The sequence below is a fragment of the Rhinolophus sinicus genome, linkage group LG03, assembly GCF_036562045.2.
Source record: "Rhinolophus sinicus isolate RSC01 linkage group LG03, ASM3656204v1, whole genome shotgun sequence".
Classification (NCBI taxonomy): domain Eukaryota; kingdom Metazoa; phylum Chordata; class Mammalia; order Chiroptera; family Rhinolophidae; genus Rhinolophus; species Rhinolophus sinicus.
Window position 1 is genome coordinate 125268765 of NC_133753.1, and position 18873 is coordinate 125287637.

Genomic DNA, 18873 nt, shown 5'->3' on the forward strand with positions numbered 1-18873 from the left:
CATAAAATTATAAGATTCATTCATAAAAGCAACATCTAAAAGGCATATTTTCAAGATGTATTTAACTTCAGGCAAATGTGTTATATTTGAAAGATAGAGTGGGGTGTCCTTGCCCTTAAGGTGTTTTGAGTTTGAAGGAAGAGATAGATGTACAAATAAAAAGCATTTGAATTACAGGCTGAATGCTTTTCTCACAGAGACAGATACAGAGTGCTAAGGAAACAGTAGAGACAACATTATAGTAGTGCAGTTGTAGCTCAGAAACAGGTAAATACTGAATTATCAGTGGCTTGACATAGTACGTATTTATCTCCTGTTTCATCACAGCCAAATGTGGTACTCCTTCTCAGACGGCCAGCTGTATGGTCATTCAGAAACCTAGGTTCTTTCATTTTATAATTCTACCCTCCTCTGGGTCTGCCACATCATAAGTATGCGTGAGGATAACCAAGAGGGAAGCATGTATGCATAACTTGGCTCAGAAAGTTCATACTTATTCCATGTATGAGAACCAATAGAACTGGAAATGTGGTATGTTTGTGTATCCAAGACAAATACACATTGGAGTCTCTTCACCAAAAGCACGTTTGATTACGGGGTGGGGATAGGTAGATACAGGAATGATGGAAAGTGCTGGTATAGTTGTATTTGGTTGCTTACATCTGGCATTTGTTCTCATCAGTTAGAAACTATCTGACAGCTGTTCTGATTGGCTGGTGCTCATGTCATTCAGTTGTTAAATATTTTGATTAACTTTCACAATTTACGTGTACATGCTAAGCCTAGAAGAATGAGGGTAAATAAATCCAAGAGTTCTATAGCAAGATTGAATTGTTTATAGGTTGTAGGATAAATCAAAGTGAAGAGATTTGGAGGTAATACGATAATTTAGGAGGCTATTTTGAAAGTACAGGTGAGAGTTGTGAAACATGAACAGAAAATATACAGTAGAGGTAAAGACTCAGGCAGAAAACTGAAAACATATTTTGAGGCAGCTATTTGGATATGAAAAGCAAGAGGGGAAGAAGAGTAAACTAACTAACTAACTAACTAACTAACTAACTAACTAACCTAACTAAATCAAGTCAGAGATGTTGAGCCTAGATAGTTCAGAGATTGATAGTGCTTTTATCAAAACAGAGAACAAGGAAGAGGGGAAAATTTTAGAAGGATCATTAGATTCTTAGCCTTTGCAAAACAAGAATCTGCTTTGTAGTCCCAGAATCTACTGTGGACCTGAGCATGTAGTAGGTGCTCCATAAATATTCATTTAATTAATGGTGAATGAAACACAATTATTTCCGTTTTAGATGTACTAAGGTTTTGGTGTCAGTAAGATGTTTAGGAAGAGATGTCCATCAAGTAGTTGCAAGAGTAGAAGCAGAGTAAGGAGGTAATAAAAACCTCCTAGGGAAGATGGTAATTAAATACAGATGATTACAAGGAAGAAAGTGACAGCAATTAGAGAAAACTCCGGAACAATCCCTATAATTAAAGGAGAAGAAAATTCAGAGATGAACCACAGATGAAAGAAGAGAACTGGACAGAAAAAAAATGGTCTCAGAAAATAGAGAAGCAATTTAAAAAAAAACTTAAAGGGGGTAGTTAGCATATTAAATGACATGGACATGTTAAGAACAAAGAAACAATAATTTCATTTCTAAATAGGGGTTAAAAAATAGTTACATTTATTTTATTTTGTAGATGGTGTTCTTTCATTCACTTTTTTTCTTTTTAAATTTTTAGGGGCAGGTATCATGGAAGTACAAATTGCCTATGTTCACGTCTCCTTAAGATAATTGCTGTTAAATTTGGCATATTTCCTTATAGTCATTTTAAATGAATATGGAAATATTCATCTCCATATTCATTCCAATAAATTCTCAGAGGAGAATTTATCAGTTGTCAAATGCACCATTTGTCAATATAAAATTACTTTCTTTGAACTATTTAATGATTTTTGCCTTAAATTCTATTTTGTCTGAAAATAGTGTTACAACTAATAATTTAATATTTGTATTTTCTTAATAGATCATTTTTATTCCTTTTCTCTTTTAATATTTTGTTTCAACAGTCTCTTGTAAGGTACATTTAGTTTAGTTTTTCCTTCGGCTTCTATGGTATTAATGGCATTTACTTTTATTGCTACAATTTATATTTGCTCTTCTTTTTGCTTTATATGCTATATTTTGTATGATTCCTTGTTTTTTCTGTGTATTTTTTTCTATTTAAATTTGTTATTTTTATTTTGGTTTTCCCCAATGATTGCGAAGGCATATATCCTGTTTTTAATTCTTCTCATGATTACATTCACATTTCTCAAAAACTTTTATATGTCAAAAATGATCAATAATAATAATATATGTATTTTGCATCATATCCTCCTTTTGATATTTTCCCCATTCCATATAAGAGGGGGAATGTAATACAGTTTTACTTCTTTTTACTTCATTTTCTCATATTTTAAAACTATAATGTATATTTTAAGAGTTATATTAATTAATATATTAATTTATTACATAAATTATTTCTCTTTAAGCAACATTTTATTTTAATTCAATGGTGTAACAAAATTTAACAATTATTTAGACTGAAATTTATGTTTCATTTGATTCTGATCAATGCTACCCTTTGTAGAAGTATTGGCTGAATGTTAGTTTCTGGAACTACTTTTGAGGTCATTGTCCTCAAAGAACTTAGAATCTACAGGCTTTCTCTCAATACTGTTGCTCTATCTTGTTCCCTATTTTGGTTAAAAGCACTACTGAACTTTGAATTACCTCTAATTTCCTAACGTAATTATTTTATAGAAAGTATAAAGGAGGAATTTATTCTATGTATGTGAAAATCTAAAGATTCTTGGGAGCAAAATCAATTATTTTATCATTTTATATTGCAGGGGGGAAATCTAAGGCTGATTTTATTTATATTTACTTATTTTTCTGTCTCCATATTTGGAGCATTTTATTTTTATCCTTGTAGTTTATTTTGTTTTCTTGAATATTTCCTTCTTTGACATGGTATAGAAAGTCATTTCAATATATACACTTAGGTCATTTTTCAGCTCTTTAAGTTTTCTGTGGTTATATCTTTTAATACTGCTTCTACACCAATTTCTCTTTTTTTAATTGATTACTATTTGGGTTGAATAACATTTTATTTATTTCATTTCAGTTATCTCTTCTCTCTTTATTTTTACTTTGTATTTTCCTCTTAACTTTGGAAATCTTAAGAGAAAATAAATGAAAATCTTCGGGAAATAATTTTAAATTGGTAATTCATAACACTGGTTTATTTTTCATCATGTCTTTTCTTATTTTTAAAACTATTTTTATTGTGTATTGATCTTTTACCTTGGCACTTCATGTTTTCATACCATCCTTCTTTATCTCACATATTTTTTTCTCTGACTCTTCTGTTCTATAGCATTTAGCTCCTGTTTTATAGATATTATATCTTATAACCTATCGGGTACCAAGTAGTTTTCTGTATCTTTTTTCAGATTCCTGCAGTCAATAATTTTTTTGAAAGTTTATTTTCTTCTGGATATATGAGATAATGTATCATTCTTCTTGCCTTTCCGTAATTTAGAGATTCTTTTTGAAATTTTCTTCTGCTTGCCATGCACTGGAGAGAGGTCTATATACTACCAGTGTTTGCCAACAGACAGGATTTACACATTGGCTGTGTGTTCCTCTCTACACATTTGCATGCTAGTGCAAGCCCCTATTTAGATCTATAGCTGCATATAACATTGATAACCAGTTCTCAGTCTCTGGTAGGTTTTTATCTAACGTGGCTCTGCTGGAATATGAGGAGATAATTTTCTGTCCATTTTGCCTGGCTCTGAAATCTCCAAATAGTGCTATTATCCTCAGTCTGTTTGGAAAACAAGGCCCTTCCTACCTCTGCAAGATCGCTCTTTCTCCCAATAGAACTTTATTAGTGATAAGTAACCTCTCAAGTATGTAGTATAATCTCTGCCCATCAATTTTCTTCTATTTAATTTTTAAATTATTTTTATGACCTGGAATCTAACTGTATATTTAGGGGAATTGATATAGACAAGTAAAATTGAGACCTTCAGGTGCTGCAAAAAATCAGTGCCTGTATGCTGGTTGGGAAAGACTTTGGGGACAAACAGTTATAGAGCAAGGACTATATATGAGCATATTCCCCTATTTCTGTCTGAAGAGCCCTCAATTCCCTTTTGAAAGCCCATTCCATTGGCTCCTAAATTACTAAAGATTGCCACATAGTAAATATAAATTCATTTTTCAGCATGCTCAATTGATTAAATCCCATTCAAAAATATATTATAATAGACAAGAGTGAGACTGTTATTATGGGGACTCTGCAAGCCTAGCGTAGTGTATTTTAAAAGTATGAATAATTTCCAGGATTTGATCCTTAGCTGTTACTAATAATAAATTATTTGTAATATACCACACAATTATGGTAATGTGCCAGCATGTCAAGAAATCATAGTTTAGAAATTCTGGAATAAAACACTGGTGGGGTATTAATATTTAGACATTCTTAGTAGTTTAGCCTCAAGCCTAAAGTTTTGTACTTTTACTATGTTCTTTAACCAGCAACAGTTGAGTTATTCAGAGGTATAAAAGAAAGGAAAAAACACATTCTCTCATACTCCCCTATTTTCCTACCCCCAAACCTGAACGGTTGCTATGGCAATCAATTGCTCCTCTGGTAAGACAGCTTTTCCAATGCTTAATACTCCTTGCCAACATTCTGTTTCAATAACTCCTGAAATGGTCCTGCAACTTTAAGTATTCCTTGTTCCATCTGCACACCTGTTAGAGTAACCATTTTGAAACAGAATTCTTATTGTACTATTTTACTGCTTATGCATCGTCAAAGACTACAAGGATGTTGTACTGAATGAAGGTGAAGTCTTCATATAGAAGAGTCACATTCAGAGCCCCTACTCTGTCTCTATCACCTCCACTTTACCCCCTTCCATCCTCTCCCTGGGGGCCAGAGTGACACACCTAAGGTAGAGAGGGTCTGATGTCTCTGTTCGGCACACAAGAAAAGTTCTGTAGATACTGATATTTGGGGATTCCCCAAGAAAATGTCTTTACTCCTGTGCTGGGAAGCCTCTGAGATGAACTTCAATGATCCCTGCTTCATTATAGTCATGCTCTGGGTACTCTCTCCTCTCTGAGTATGGTCTGGGTTTAGTGATTCACTTTTAATGAATAGAATATGACAGAAGTCAGGAGATGCTACTTCCAAGATTAGGTTACAAAAAGACAGTGGCTTCTGTCTTGTGAACTCTCTCTCACTCACTGGCTATGAGGGAAATCAACGGCCATGTTGCTACAAGGAGAGATTTGAATGGCAAGAAACTGATGTCACTGACCAACAGCCATAAATAAGCTTGAAAATGGACCCTCTCCCCGTTGACCTTTGAGTTGTCTGCAGCCTCTGTGAACACCTTGATTTTGGCCTTGTGACAGATCCTGAGCCAAAGGCCAGGTCCAAATTCCTGACCCTATAAAATATTGTGAGATGATGAATGTTTGTTGTTTTAAGCTGCTAATTAGGGATAACTTGCTATGGAGTAAAATATAACTAATATAATCACTACCCAACTATTCCATGATGGGGACCATTATTTAACAAGCCCCAACAACCCACTGAGAGCTTCCCATTGCCTTTTTACTATTTTTATTTTAAACAGATATAATTGAGAAAAGGGGCATGAGGAAAATTTGAGGAATGATGGCTATGTTCATTTTTTTAATATGATGATTCCATGTGTATATATATATATGTCAAAATGTATCAAAATATATGGTTTTAATATATGCAGTTTATTGTATGCTAAATACCTCAATAAAGCTGTTAAATATGGATTTAACAATATGGATTTAACAGAATGGAGATATACTATACGCCAAATATTGAAAAAAGACTCTAATATAAAAGAGAGGTACCCCCAAAAATAAAATGTAAAAGTCACTCAAGAGAAAACTGAAACAGTGTAGAAACAAAGAAGGAAATTTTTTAAAATATCTATAATTATCTTCTAAGAAATAAATGAAAATTGTTCATCCAAGCAAAAGGGAGGATATAAAAAAAAGTATAAGAAAGAAAAAGTTCTTAGAAATTAAAAACATAATGGAAGCTAATCATTCAACAGAAGGTTTAGAAGATAAACTTAGCCAGAGCTCTTCAATGGAATAAAGACAAAGAGGAAGAATATGGGAACAAGAGGATGTGAAAATGAGAGGCCCAGTTCCAGAGGCCTAGCATTAGTACGAAGGGAATTCCAGGGAGAAAAATAAAAGAACAAAGAAGACAAAGGGGAGTTATTTATCAACAAATTTTTTTTTTTTTTAATTTGAAGAGCTAAAGACATATTTATACACTTAAGAGGACCAAATAGTTCAAACAAATGAATTTAAAAAGACCTATAATAAGGCACTTTGTATTAATTATCCACTGATATGTAAAGAATGGCTACAAAATTTGACAACTAAAAACAACATATATTTATCATCTCCCATTTTCGTTGAGTTAGGAATCCAGACATGACTTAGCTGGGTTCTCTATTTCAGGGTCTCTCACAAGGCTGCAGTCAACATGTTGGACAAGACTAGAGTCTCTTCTGAATGCAACCTGGGCAAGACTTCACTTCTAAGTGACTCACTAATTTTTATCAGAATGTAGTTCCCTGTGGGTTATTAGACTGAGAATCTCAATCACTTGCTGACTCTGGCTTATAGACCATCCTTAGTTGCTTGCCTCTCCAATATGGCAAACTAATTTATCAAAGCATAAATATCAAGAAGGCAAAAAAGAATTTGCTAACAAGACAGAAGTCACACCTAATCATGGAAGTGCTATCCAATTACCTTTGTCATATTTTATTAATTAGAAGTAAGTCATTGGGCCAGCCCATACTCAAGGAGAGTGAATTACACAAGGAATGTGTACTACAAGGTGGGGGATATTGGAGCCCTTTTTGGAAATCTGTCTACCACATATTTCACTATGAAAATTGAAAAATTAAGGACAAAGCAAACTTAAAACTTCCTGTGACAGAGACCATTAGCCATCATAAAACATTTCATGTGTTTCTTTGTTTTTCTCAGAAGACTTTCTTGCAGTTAGAGTAATGGTTCTCAACTGGGGTTGATTTTTGGCTCCCAGGAGACACTGGCAGTATTAATAGACATTTTTGTTTGTCATATGTGGAGAGTGTTACTGCCATCTAGTGGGCGGAGTATAGAGATCCTACAATGCCCTAGACAACACCCTACAACAAAGCAGTGTTTAGCCCAAATGTCAATATGGCCAAGGTTTAGAAACCCTTGGGCTAGAATCCTGTACTTTTTGCCAAGTGCTATGAGCATAAATGACATGACACTTCTATGCCAAAGCAATTAAGAACTAGTGTTTTTCTCCCAAGTCTTTCTTCCTCTGTCAGAGTGAACTTGCAAGTCACATGTTGAGATGGTAGCATTTTAAAATGGAAAGAGGATTCTTGGGTCACCTGATAGAGCAGAGCTTCTAATTAACTGTATCAAACTTTACGTGAACAAAAAACAAACATTTATTTTGTTAATTGAGATTTCAGCATTTGTCTATTGAGAAAATTAGAAGTACGTATCTTGAACAATACAGCTCTAGAGAGAATAAACTGGGAACTACAAATGACTGGGAATCAGGATGATATCAGATGCTTCAAAAGCAGCATCAGAAGCGAGAAGACAGTGGAGCCTCAATAAACTGAGGGACAATGATATCCACTTTAATATCACAACTATCTCTTGATATTAAATACATTTGGTTAATAATGTTTGGGAAACAGGTAAAAAGATTTTATATAAAAATTGTCTGAATCCATTCTGTTCTTCCTTTGGGTAGAGTCCAACTAACAAATGATACCTGAATATTTTCCTGCCTCAATTTGTTAAATGTGAAGGGAGAATAAAGACACTTTCAAATTATTTACCTTCTATTCACCATGTCTTAGGAAGCTTCTTAAGAATATCTTTCTCCAAATGAGGGAATACACCTAGAAAAAGTAACATAATGGGTTCAGAAAACAGCCTCAACAGTGGTGAGGACTGTTCCTAGGATGACGGGACTAGGCCAACCAGTTCTAACTGACGTAAGACGGCATTTAAACTCAACACATTCAAAACTGAAGTTGTCACTTGCTCTCCATGCCACCTCAAATGCTCTTTGATACTCATTTAAGTTATATTCTCCCTTAGTCACACTAACACTCCATTAACTCTTACTCATCCTTCCAGATTTGTTCCAGAGATGTTCCTGGAGCCATACCTTAGCCTGGAGGCACACTATGTTTTCTCCTGCATTGTGAAATCATCTCCATTAGTTTCTATAAGCTGCCTTTTAAAGAAATTTAACATCCTTTTTCTATGTCTTTTGGCATCTTTCAGTCAAGCACATCACAATCCCATTGTGATAACCACACACATTAGTGTCTAAAATGAGACTGATGAAAAGACCCAGACTCTAATGGTTAAATTGATTTAGGGGCTTGTGGATGAACTGAAATAGAAGATGAATCAGACCTGTTAGTGTGGCAGAGGACCATCCGTGGCTACAGATCACACGATTTTGTGTCTGGGAATGCAGAAAGATTTGTTTTAGTGGAACATGTCCATTGGAAATTTTGACTCAGTGGATTGAAAAGAAATTAAAATACAAAATGCCTTGACTTTGAGTTCCTTACTTACTTTATCAGCCCTAGTTAATGTTAAAGTGATACATGAAACTCTGGCAGACACTGTATATAGAAACCACCAGATCAATAGTCTGACTGGCAAAGAAAAGCAAGACTGAAACTGTAGCAGCTGATGTCTGAGACAGAGCCCCTGGGACAAGATCACTGGGAATGGTAGAAACCAAGGTCCTTGGAGCTTCCCTTGACTGGCATTTCCTCATGCCAGTAGAAACAGGATCACTGCTCAGGCTGTAGATGTTAGAGGGGTGAGAGAAGAACAATTTTTTTATATCCATAGATTGTTTTATGATGCAGAAACTACAAAATAAGGGCAGTTAAATAGGGACCAGATACTTTAAACATGGGATCAAGTAATGGTAATAGTAACAGTCAAGTTGAGGACAAGCTATTTCTTTATAACCTATCCTTGAAAGGTACCAAGAAGATTTATTTGTTTTTTTTAACTTTGGATAAATTTCTTGGAAATTCTACACTTTCAATCTTGTCATTTACAGAGAGCTATTATATAATATTGAGGCTCTGTGATTTGGGCAAGCCAATTATAAACACAAATAATGTTCAAAGGACACACAAATATGATTTGCTACTTGAACTGATCACCCCTACAAAATGGAAAAATCAACATTAATTGAGGTTAAAAATCTTTTATTCATGTGCCGAGGAAAATCACTTATTTTTTAACCTTCTGCTTTAAAGATTCATAAGAGATTAAATATGACCAGGTAGAATTTTGAGTGTGAAAGTTATGATTAAATACATCTCTAAGGATTTGATAACTTTTAGATTCCAGAATAATCCATGGTTCCTAAGGATACTGAATTGAAATGGAATTGGGAAAATGCTAATGAAGTATATATACTTATATGGTTAACTTAAGATTTAATTTTGTGTGTGACTGAAGTTGTTGGCTTTAAAAAGACTGCTATATCAATAATGTATTTTACATAAGCCTCATGGTAACCATGAAGCATAAAACCTAGAGTAGATACACAAAAGCTAAAGAGAAGTAAGTCAAAGCATGCCTATATGGAAAATTATCAGTTCACAAAAGAAGACATCAAAAGAGGAGGAAAGGAACAAAGGAACTATTAATACAAAACAGCCAGAAAACAACTAACAAGACAGCATTAGTGTGTCCTTACCCATCAATAATTACTTTATATGTAAAGACTGAAATCTCTGATCAAAAGTTATAGAGTGACTGAATGGATAAAACAGCAAGATCCAATTATATGGGTCTGCCTACAAGAGACTCCCTTCAATTCTAAGGACACACATGGACTCAAAGTAAAGAGATGGAAAAAAAAGATGTTCCATACAAGTGGAAACAAACAGAGAGCAAGGGTAGCTATAATTACACTGGACAAAATAGACTTTAACTCAAAAGCTATCAAGAGACAAAGGGATCAATTCAGCAAGAGGAAATAACAATTGTAAATATATACACACCAAACATTGGAGTCCAGATATATGTAAAGAAAAAAAAATGGTGTTAGAGAATATGGTTGTGAAGGAGAGAAAGTGGGTTTAGAGGGAGAGATTTTAGGCAAGAGCCTAAGGAGAGACATAGCTGGTGAACTTCCTAAATTCAAAAAAGTCTGATAAATGTTTATGGCTATAATGTCTACATGCATTTTTTATCAGACTTTTTGAATTCTCTACCACCACTTTTTGTTTTTTTTGTTGTTGTTGTTTTTTGTTTTGTTTTGTTTTGTTTTTTTGCTTTATATATGTCTGGACTCACAATCATTTCTTCATAATAACTTTAATAATAAAATTATTATGTGAACAGTTTAAATCTCCACTAGTTTAGGGCCCAGCTTTGCACTGCCAACAGTTTCACTGAGCTGTTGCTGTGTGCCACAGTTCCACTCAGTAATGCAAAGAGCGTGGAGAAGCATTGAAGTCGCAGCATTTTTTCAGTATATCTTAGTTCACATTCCTAGGCTTCGACTTGCACCAGAACTTCCAGGATCATGGGGCTGTGTATGGCAATGCACAGTGTCATCTCCCCATTGGACATAGCCAATTTCAAGCTTCCTTACGCCTTTCATATCCTTGCTTCTCATTTGCTACTGACCAGCTATAGTATTTACATCTCCTAGGAGAAGATTGCATTTTTATTTTCTAGTTCTCATTCTGTATGTCATGCCCTGCCCTCAAATATATCAGTTTTAGTAATCCAAAATGGCTTACCCAAGCTAACAGCTAATATATAGTAGTCCATAAAAAGCAGGAACTTTATGTTAACAATATAGAATCAAAATGTTTAATAATGAATTATGACTTTCATATATATATTCCTGGGAGGAGGAATAGCTATATCTAATACTGGATCTATTCTTATGCTTTCTTGAAGGGAACATCCTTCTGTATCCGAATTCCTCATGTTTCCACATCCAGATTTCTTCACCAAGAGAGATGAAGAGTTGGCAAGAATCATCGACCATTACGTAAGATTGATTTTTTTAAATTACTGGCAACAGCTTTGTTCTTTAAAGGCACTTTGAATTAGAAAGCGTAGTTCTGGGACTGAAATATTAATACATGGAACTTCAAAGTAGAGCCGTCACTGGACATTGCCAAACTTAGTTATATCTGACTGTACTATCTATACATCTCAGTGCCTTCATTGGGTTACAGAAAATTTGGCCTCTGTCATTTATAAAATACTAGCTGTATCCTGTTTCCTAAATTAGTACTGATTTCTTTTGACAAGAATCTGATATTGAACAGTGAACACCAATTTCTTCTATAGTGTAGTTTTATTAATGGAACAAATATCTTTTGACTCAATGTTCAGTGACCATTCTTTACCCTTGAAATATTAGAAAGACTTTAATCACTTTGTTCTTGGTATAAGTTAAGTAAGCAGTGGCAACAAAAGGCTATTCACTTAAGACACTTTAAGCCATTGAACTATATTTAGTCGATGATTTCATTTTATGACTGCTTCTTTTTAGGAGTACAGTTGGAGTAGGAGAGATAGTATTTATTTTCTATTTTTTCTTTGAATCTAATATGGATTCAGTAGCATATAGAATGTGTTTAAATTTTGTCACCAGTAGTTCAATATTATTTATCAGATTTTGTTTATATTCCCATGAATAATTTTTTTTGCATTCCACTTAATTAGTGATTTTTTGAGAAAAAAACGAAAGATTATTTCAGTTACTGATACCACTGAATAATTTATCATATGGCTAATATTTACGCTACTCTAGCAATAACTACAAGTACTAGGATTCGGAAACTGAACGATACCCTGGAACCACAAAATGAGAGCTGAAGTTTTTGTTAAAGCAATCTATCAGATGTCCAGGGCATTATCAAAAATTCCTAATAGCTTATAAACTGAAGCATCTATATTTTACTATTCATTCAACTGATTTATCTACAACAGGTTACAAGAGATAGGAAATTGCCAATCTGTATATACACATATATTGTGTCATTTTAATAACAACACAAATCTTTTGATTCAGTTTTTAGTGACCATTCTTTACCCTTGAAAGATTAGAAAACCTTTAATCACTTTGTGATTAAACACGTCTGCCTAGGGCTAATTGAAGAGACAGACAGACATTATTTTGAATGATAGAGAGGATGCTAGGAAGAGAGGGCTAGGAAAGGAATCCTAAAATCTATCCTCTTTTCCTCTTTCCAAGGGTATAAACATTATCTAAGTAATCACCACCATGAATCTATTTAGAGCATACCTATAGAAGGTTAGAGGAATACTTTCTGAAAATAAGTTTGATAATTGATAGGATCCAAATTGTTTGATATGTTGCTAGCCTAAGCAAATAGTAGTTTGTAGTATTAATTTGGAAAGATTTATGAAAGTTTCTTTGAATATCTCACTTAAAAATGTATGCATATATATACCATTTCCTTTCATATAGCCATAACTGTAGTGCTTTGTACTTAATAATTCACACTTTACAAAATGTTCTTACATTAGTTACTTTAATCCTTATGACAAGCCTATAAAACATTTACCAATAAGAAAAATGGTGGTTTACAACTCAATTACATGTGCAAGACTTTAAAGTTAGTAATTGAGTGTACACACAAAACCAAATCTTTGGACTCCAAATCTACTTTTCTTTTCAATTCTGCATAGTTGCTCAATTTCTTGGTTTATAATCCCTAACCTGAATGGGGGTGGGGAGGTGTAATCTGTAATATTGACAAGAAATAAAAACACACAGCTACAGGTTTAATTGTCCTACTCAGTCAACTGAATTTTACTGAGTGGCCATAATAAGCAGGGAATAAGGCAGACATCTACTTGTTCAATAGATATTAAGATACCTTTATACTGTTGGTATTCCATAGCATGGTGATTAAATCCTTGAGTGAATGGGTTGAATAAAGCAGTAAATGGTGCTTCTATGTCCCATCAAATTCAAGCATATCTGCATCCTCCTAGCTGCCACATCAGTGATAATAATGGCTGATAAAAGTAAAGACAAAAGAATGGTTTATCCAAATAGAATTTGTCAAGGTCAACAAAGACAAAGATGTGAAAGAAAGGTTTACTTTTTTTGTGGGCTAACAAAAAGAAGGATCATAATGTTATGGTGAATGCCAGCCTTGCCAAGTTCTAACAAGGAGGAAAAAGAGGAAGTGCATCTTCCTGGACGTCAGGAATATGGTGCCACATTCCTACCAAAATAGCACATGCTGTTTTGAAAACCCAAACATTCTGTTTCACTGAGAGATCTTAAAAATTATTCCTCTGTTGATTTTTCACAATGTAAAGATCAAAGTCATGAGGTACAATGAAATCTCTCATGTGAAGTAGATTAGTTATCTTTGTATAGTACCGTCTTTTTAAAAAATATTTTTATTAAAATATAGCTAACATACAATATTATATTAGTTTCAGGTGTACATCAGAGTTATTTAACAGTATCCACCTGGCACCATACAGAGTTATTACCACATTACTGATTTTATTCCCTGTGCTAAAAAGTGATCCCCGTAAGTCCAGCAACCATCTGACACTGTACCATTCTATCACAATATTATTGATCTTCCCCCCCTTTTTAAATTTTTCAATTAGAGTTGACATTCAATGTTATTTTATACTAGCGTCAAGCATGTAGCATAGTGGTTAGACATTTATATAATTTAGGAAGTGATCCCCCTGACTAGTACCACCTGGCACTATACATAGTTATTACCATATTATTGATTATATTCCCTATACTTTACATCCCCATGACTCTTTTGTAACTACCAATTTGTATTTCTTAATCCCTTCACCTTTTTCACCCTGCCCTCAACACCCCTCTCATCTGTCACCCCAATAGATCTAGTACCTGTCTGACACCATACATAGTTATTACAATATTATTGACTATATTTCTTATGCTATACCCTACATCCCCATGACTACTGTGTAACAACTAATTTGTATTTCTTAATCCCTTCTCCTTTTCACCCACCCCCCAACCCCCTCCCAACTGGCAACTATCAAAATGTTCTCTGTATCCATTAGTTTGTTTCTATCCTGTTTGTTTATTTTGTGCTTTAGATTCCACTCATAAGTGAAATCATATGACATTTGTCTTTCACTGTCTGATTTACCACACTCAGAACAATACCCTCTAGGTCCATCCATGTTGTCAAAGATGGCAAGATTTCCTCTTTTTTATGGCTGAGTAAATACTCTATCTTATTTTACCAACTACTACTTTTATGTTATAACATAAAATTGGTAGTTTTGTCAAACAATATTGCTATTTAGTTTATTATATGAGAAAAAAATTGTCACAGATAAGTATCACAGAATTTGCAGACTAAACCAAAGCATGAATTTTATTCAGTTTGCGCCTGAATGTTCTGGATGTTCTACCTCAATTTTCTGGATATTTCATGCAAAAATGGTTTCTGAGAAATGAAACTTATATGAGTAATAACTGTGTATAGGAACAGTCTCAAGATAAGTGCAGGTAATCTTTGTGTTTCTAAAACTTAACTGGGAATTTAAAAAGTAGATATGATTATATAATGCTTTAAAAAAATATTAACTCTGAGTATGTTGACATTTCTTTAAAAATTATTGGCTTTGGAAGGCTGAGTGATGTGTTATGGATTCTGAGGTTTAGTCCTACTTATTCATATCTATATATCTCAGATGAGAAATAACAGTCATAATTTGCAACCCTGGTATAATTTATGTTAATTGATAGTTGTTAAACACAGACTGGCCGCTTATGCATATGAACGGTAGTATCTTTAGGAGTTTCCAACATTTTGTGCTATGGGTCATTGTGCATTGAATGTTTTACTCAGCCTGAAGAGGGATTACCACCTCTCTTTACCTTTTCCTTCATTAAACATATTCGAAGAGAAAACAGGACCTCATGATGATGTGTGGTTGAATAGCCATTTTTACTCTCAACTACTTATTTCTAGAACTCTTGCCTCCAGACATACTGTTACTGTTATAAGTTAACATGCTCAATTGCAGCAAAATCAGTATTTGTCATCTCATTAATTTCATTTTCCACCTCATATGTTATAGTATCACAATTTTTGCCTTTCATTTTAATTTGGCTTTCCTTTTTGTTTTGCTTTGGCTTGGTTTTTAAAAAGATTTTTATTAAAAATATAGCCAAAATACAATATTATATTAGTTTCAAGTGTACACCATAGATGTATGTGAAGAAGTGGTCACCATGATAAGTCCAGCAACAGCCTGACACTGTACCACCCTGTCACAATATTATTGACTATATTCCCTATGCTGTACATTACCGAACCATGACTTATTTGTTTTATACCTGAAAATTTGCACCCCTTATTCCCCTTCTTTTTTCTTCCTTTTAATTTTTCAATTATAGTTGACATTCAATATTATTTTATATTAATTTCAGGTGTACAGCATAGTAGTTAGACATTTATATATTTTAATAAGTGATCCCCCTGACTAGTCTAGTACTCACCTGGCACTCTATGTAGTTATTACCATATTATTGACTATATTCCCTATGCTTTGCTTTATATCCCCACAACTATTTTGTAACTACCAATTTGTACTTCTTAATCCCTTCACCTTTTTTATTTTATGTACATGCTCTCATGTAAATACCAATATTGATGAAGAAAGGAAATTCCTTTGGTATACATAAATATAAAGCCTATTATCTCATCTTTTGAATGATTTAGTATCACTAAAAATGGTAAGAGGGAATTCTGCTTGGGGCGGGGGGTGGCTAGTGTACTTTCTGATGGCGTATATATTTTTCCAGTATGGTAGTATATAAGTTCCTGAAGACTATTTGTAAGAAAAACTAAGGGATAATTGAAGAATTAGCATTTTGAGAAGGTAATTTGTAAAATCATATATAAATGACACTTTTTCTCTGTAACAGTGGCAGAAAGAGCTAAAGATCCGACAGAAAGAAGAGGCAATATTTGAGACCGAAGAACGTAAAGATAAACAGTTAGAGGGAAAAAATCACTTCAGAGAAATTATGAAGAGAAGACAAGAGAAACTGCAGAAGCAAACCAAACCCTATGAGCTTCCTCCTAGGACTGAAGTAATTTCATTAGAAAAGAAAATGCCTCCCCCCACCCCCAAACCCCCAAATTGATAGCAACCTGTTAGGAAAATTTTCTTCTAATTAACTAGAAGCCATTTCTTAGAGAGGAGTTGTTCGTATCTTGGTGCAGGCTCTTTAACAGTCATGTCTTAGTCCTCAATTAACAGTTAGGTCTTAATCACATTTGAGTGAAGTGATTTTACAGTTAAACATTTTCAAGAATACAGCTAGACTTGTCATAATTAACTCTTATCTTGTGATCATACAGCATGTTTCATCAATGGTTCTCAAAGTATTGATGTTCATTGGACAGTTAGATGGAAATGAATTGCAAATTATTGAGTCACATGTAAGAATTAGTTCTTGAAAACAGAATGAGTATTAACTGATACTCCTATAATTATTTTACAAATAATAGAAGTGAGGCACTTGCTTGGATTTGTATTTCAATATCAATCTATGTCAAATCAAACTATATGTCAGAAGCTTGCTTGTGATAAATTACTTTATATATTCGTAAACTAATCTGGATGGGCCAGTCATCTCTGAATGAGTTGATCTTTAACAGATACCACAGGAGACTCTTGAGTGACAGTGGTTTTTGCTTTGTCAGATGAGTTTATGAGAATGCATTTGGATAGTACTGGAAGGTACAGTTGCACTTACTGATTATCCAATCAGGAATCATCTTTAACATGTGAGTTCACTTCATCTGATGCTCTCAATCTATGGGTAAGAGCAATGGGGTGGCTGGGGGTCCTATGATGCTTTACATTCTTTTTGTGAAAAATATAGATGACAACCACCTGTGTTTCACACATGTGGCCTGGTGATACTCAAGAGATGGGTACTTTATTGGAAACACTAAACTCAAATGACTACCAGGTCAGGACGGTAACATAAAGTAATCACAGAGGTTATGAATACCTATATGGAATACCTACTCCATCCAAATAAAGTTCTTACCACTTGTCTATACGCTGCAATGTATGCTCAGTATTGTAGCATCATCCAGTATTTTAAGAAGATACCCTCAAATGGGATTATTATTTTTTAAAGATTTTATTGGAGAAGGGGAACAGGACTTTATTGGGGAACAGTGTGTACTTCTGGGACTTTTCCAAGTCAAGTTGTTGTCCTTCTTAGTTGTGGAGGGTGCAGCTCAGCTCCAGGTCCAGTTGCCGTTGTTAGTTGCAGGGGGCGCGCAGCCCACCGTCCCTTGCGGGAGTTGAACCGGAAACCTTGTGGCTGAGAGCCTGCTCTCCAATCAACTGAGCCATCCGGGAGCTCAGCAGCAGCTCAGCTCAAGATGCCGTGTTCAAACTTAGTTGCAGGGGGCACACGCAGCTCACAGAGGGCACAACCCACCATCCCCTGTGGGAGGGAGTCGAACCCGCAACCTTGTGGCTGAGAGCCCATGCTCCAACCAACCAGACCACCCGTCTGCCCGGGATTATTTTTTTAAAATAAAAGTTGCTAAATTTCAAAATATTGGCAACCAGAAAAAAAAAAAAATCACATAACTTTGGGTTAAATTTGACACATGGCAAGTTTTGACCTGTATTATATGAATTTAAAGTAACATTTTTTAAAATTTAAGATAACAATACATGCTAGAAAAATGACACGAGGGAAGGATGTTCCTATTTTGGTTCCCATTAGAGCTGATTCAGATGTATGTTGCTCCTTCCCAAATCTTTTGCGTCATCCTGTCTCCTCAGACAGAGAATATGTAAGTTCTCAAAAATATTATCTCCCAGTGCACCTGTCCAAATACCTTCATTAAACTTTGCTTTCTTCACATGTGAAAAGAAATCCGTCTTACAGAAGGCCAGCCAGTCCCTTTTCTCTGAATTCTATCCCTTCTAAAATCTTGCTCCATGTTCATTATTCCCCCTTGAAGTCCTTCTACATCACTCACTCTCTTCTAACCATGGAGGTCTCAATTTTCTACCATCTTTCCACCCAAACTACTTTCTCCTGAAGAGCCACAGTGAGGTCAGCCTTCCCAAACCCTGATTGCCCTTTTAAGTCATAATCTTTCTGTTGGGTTGTAAGGAAATGGAATCATTGGGCTGTAAATTATAGGGAAGGGACTCTGGAGATCAAGGAATTTCAACTAATCCTGCTATTTCAGAACCACATTTTAGAAATCTGGTACCTTCAATTTTTGAACTTTTCCAGTGTTCTGGGGCATGGAATAGTGTGCCTTAAGACTTCCCCACTGCAGATTTAGGTTTATTTATTTTTTTCTTGTTCTGCTTAACCTTTTCCCACTTGTTCATTTGCTTTCTGACTTCTGCAATTTTCTTAGTATTTCCAATGTGCTATTATCTAATCTTCTTATGGGCTTATGTCTTTTAAAATAATCCCTTTTCTATCATAGTAGTAGAGATTTGAAAGAGATCTAATATGTATGTATATATATATATTTGTCCATATATATACATACATATGGATATATATATGTGTGTGTGTGTATGAATATATGTATGGATATACATACATACATACATATATATATATATACATATATATATATATATATATATATATATATATATA

The 18873-nt window shown here is 34.4% G+C and overlaps 1 protein-coding gene across 1 annotated transcript in view; it reads left to right on the forward strand.

Moving 5' to 3' along the window:
* Nucleotides 1-18669, forward strand: part of TMEM232 (transmembrane protein 232) — a 166993-nt gene extending 148324 nt beyond the window's left edge. The window contains exons 14-15 of the mRNA XM_019727872.2: nt 11109-11202; nt 16138-18669. Of these exons, the coding sequence (XP_019583431.2) occupies nt 11109-11202; nt 16138-16359 (316 nt within the window). The 3' untranslated portion in view covers nt 16360-18669. The remainder of the gene's footprint in view (nt 1-11108; nt 11203-16137) is intronic.
* The last annotated feature ends 204 nt before the right edge of the window (nt 18670-18873 follow it).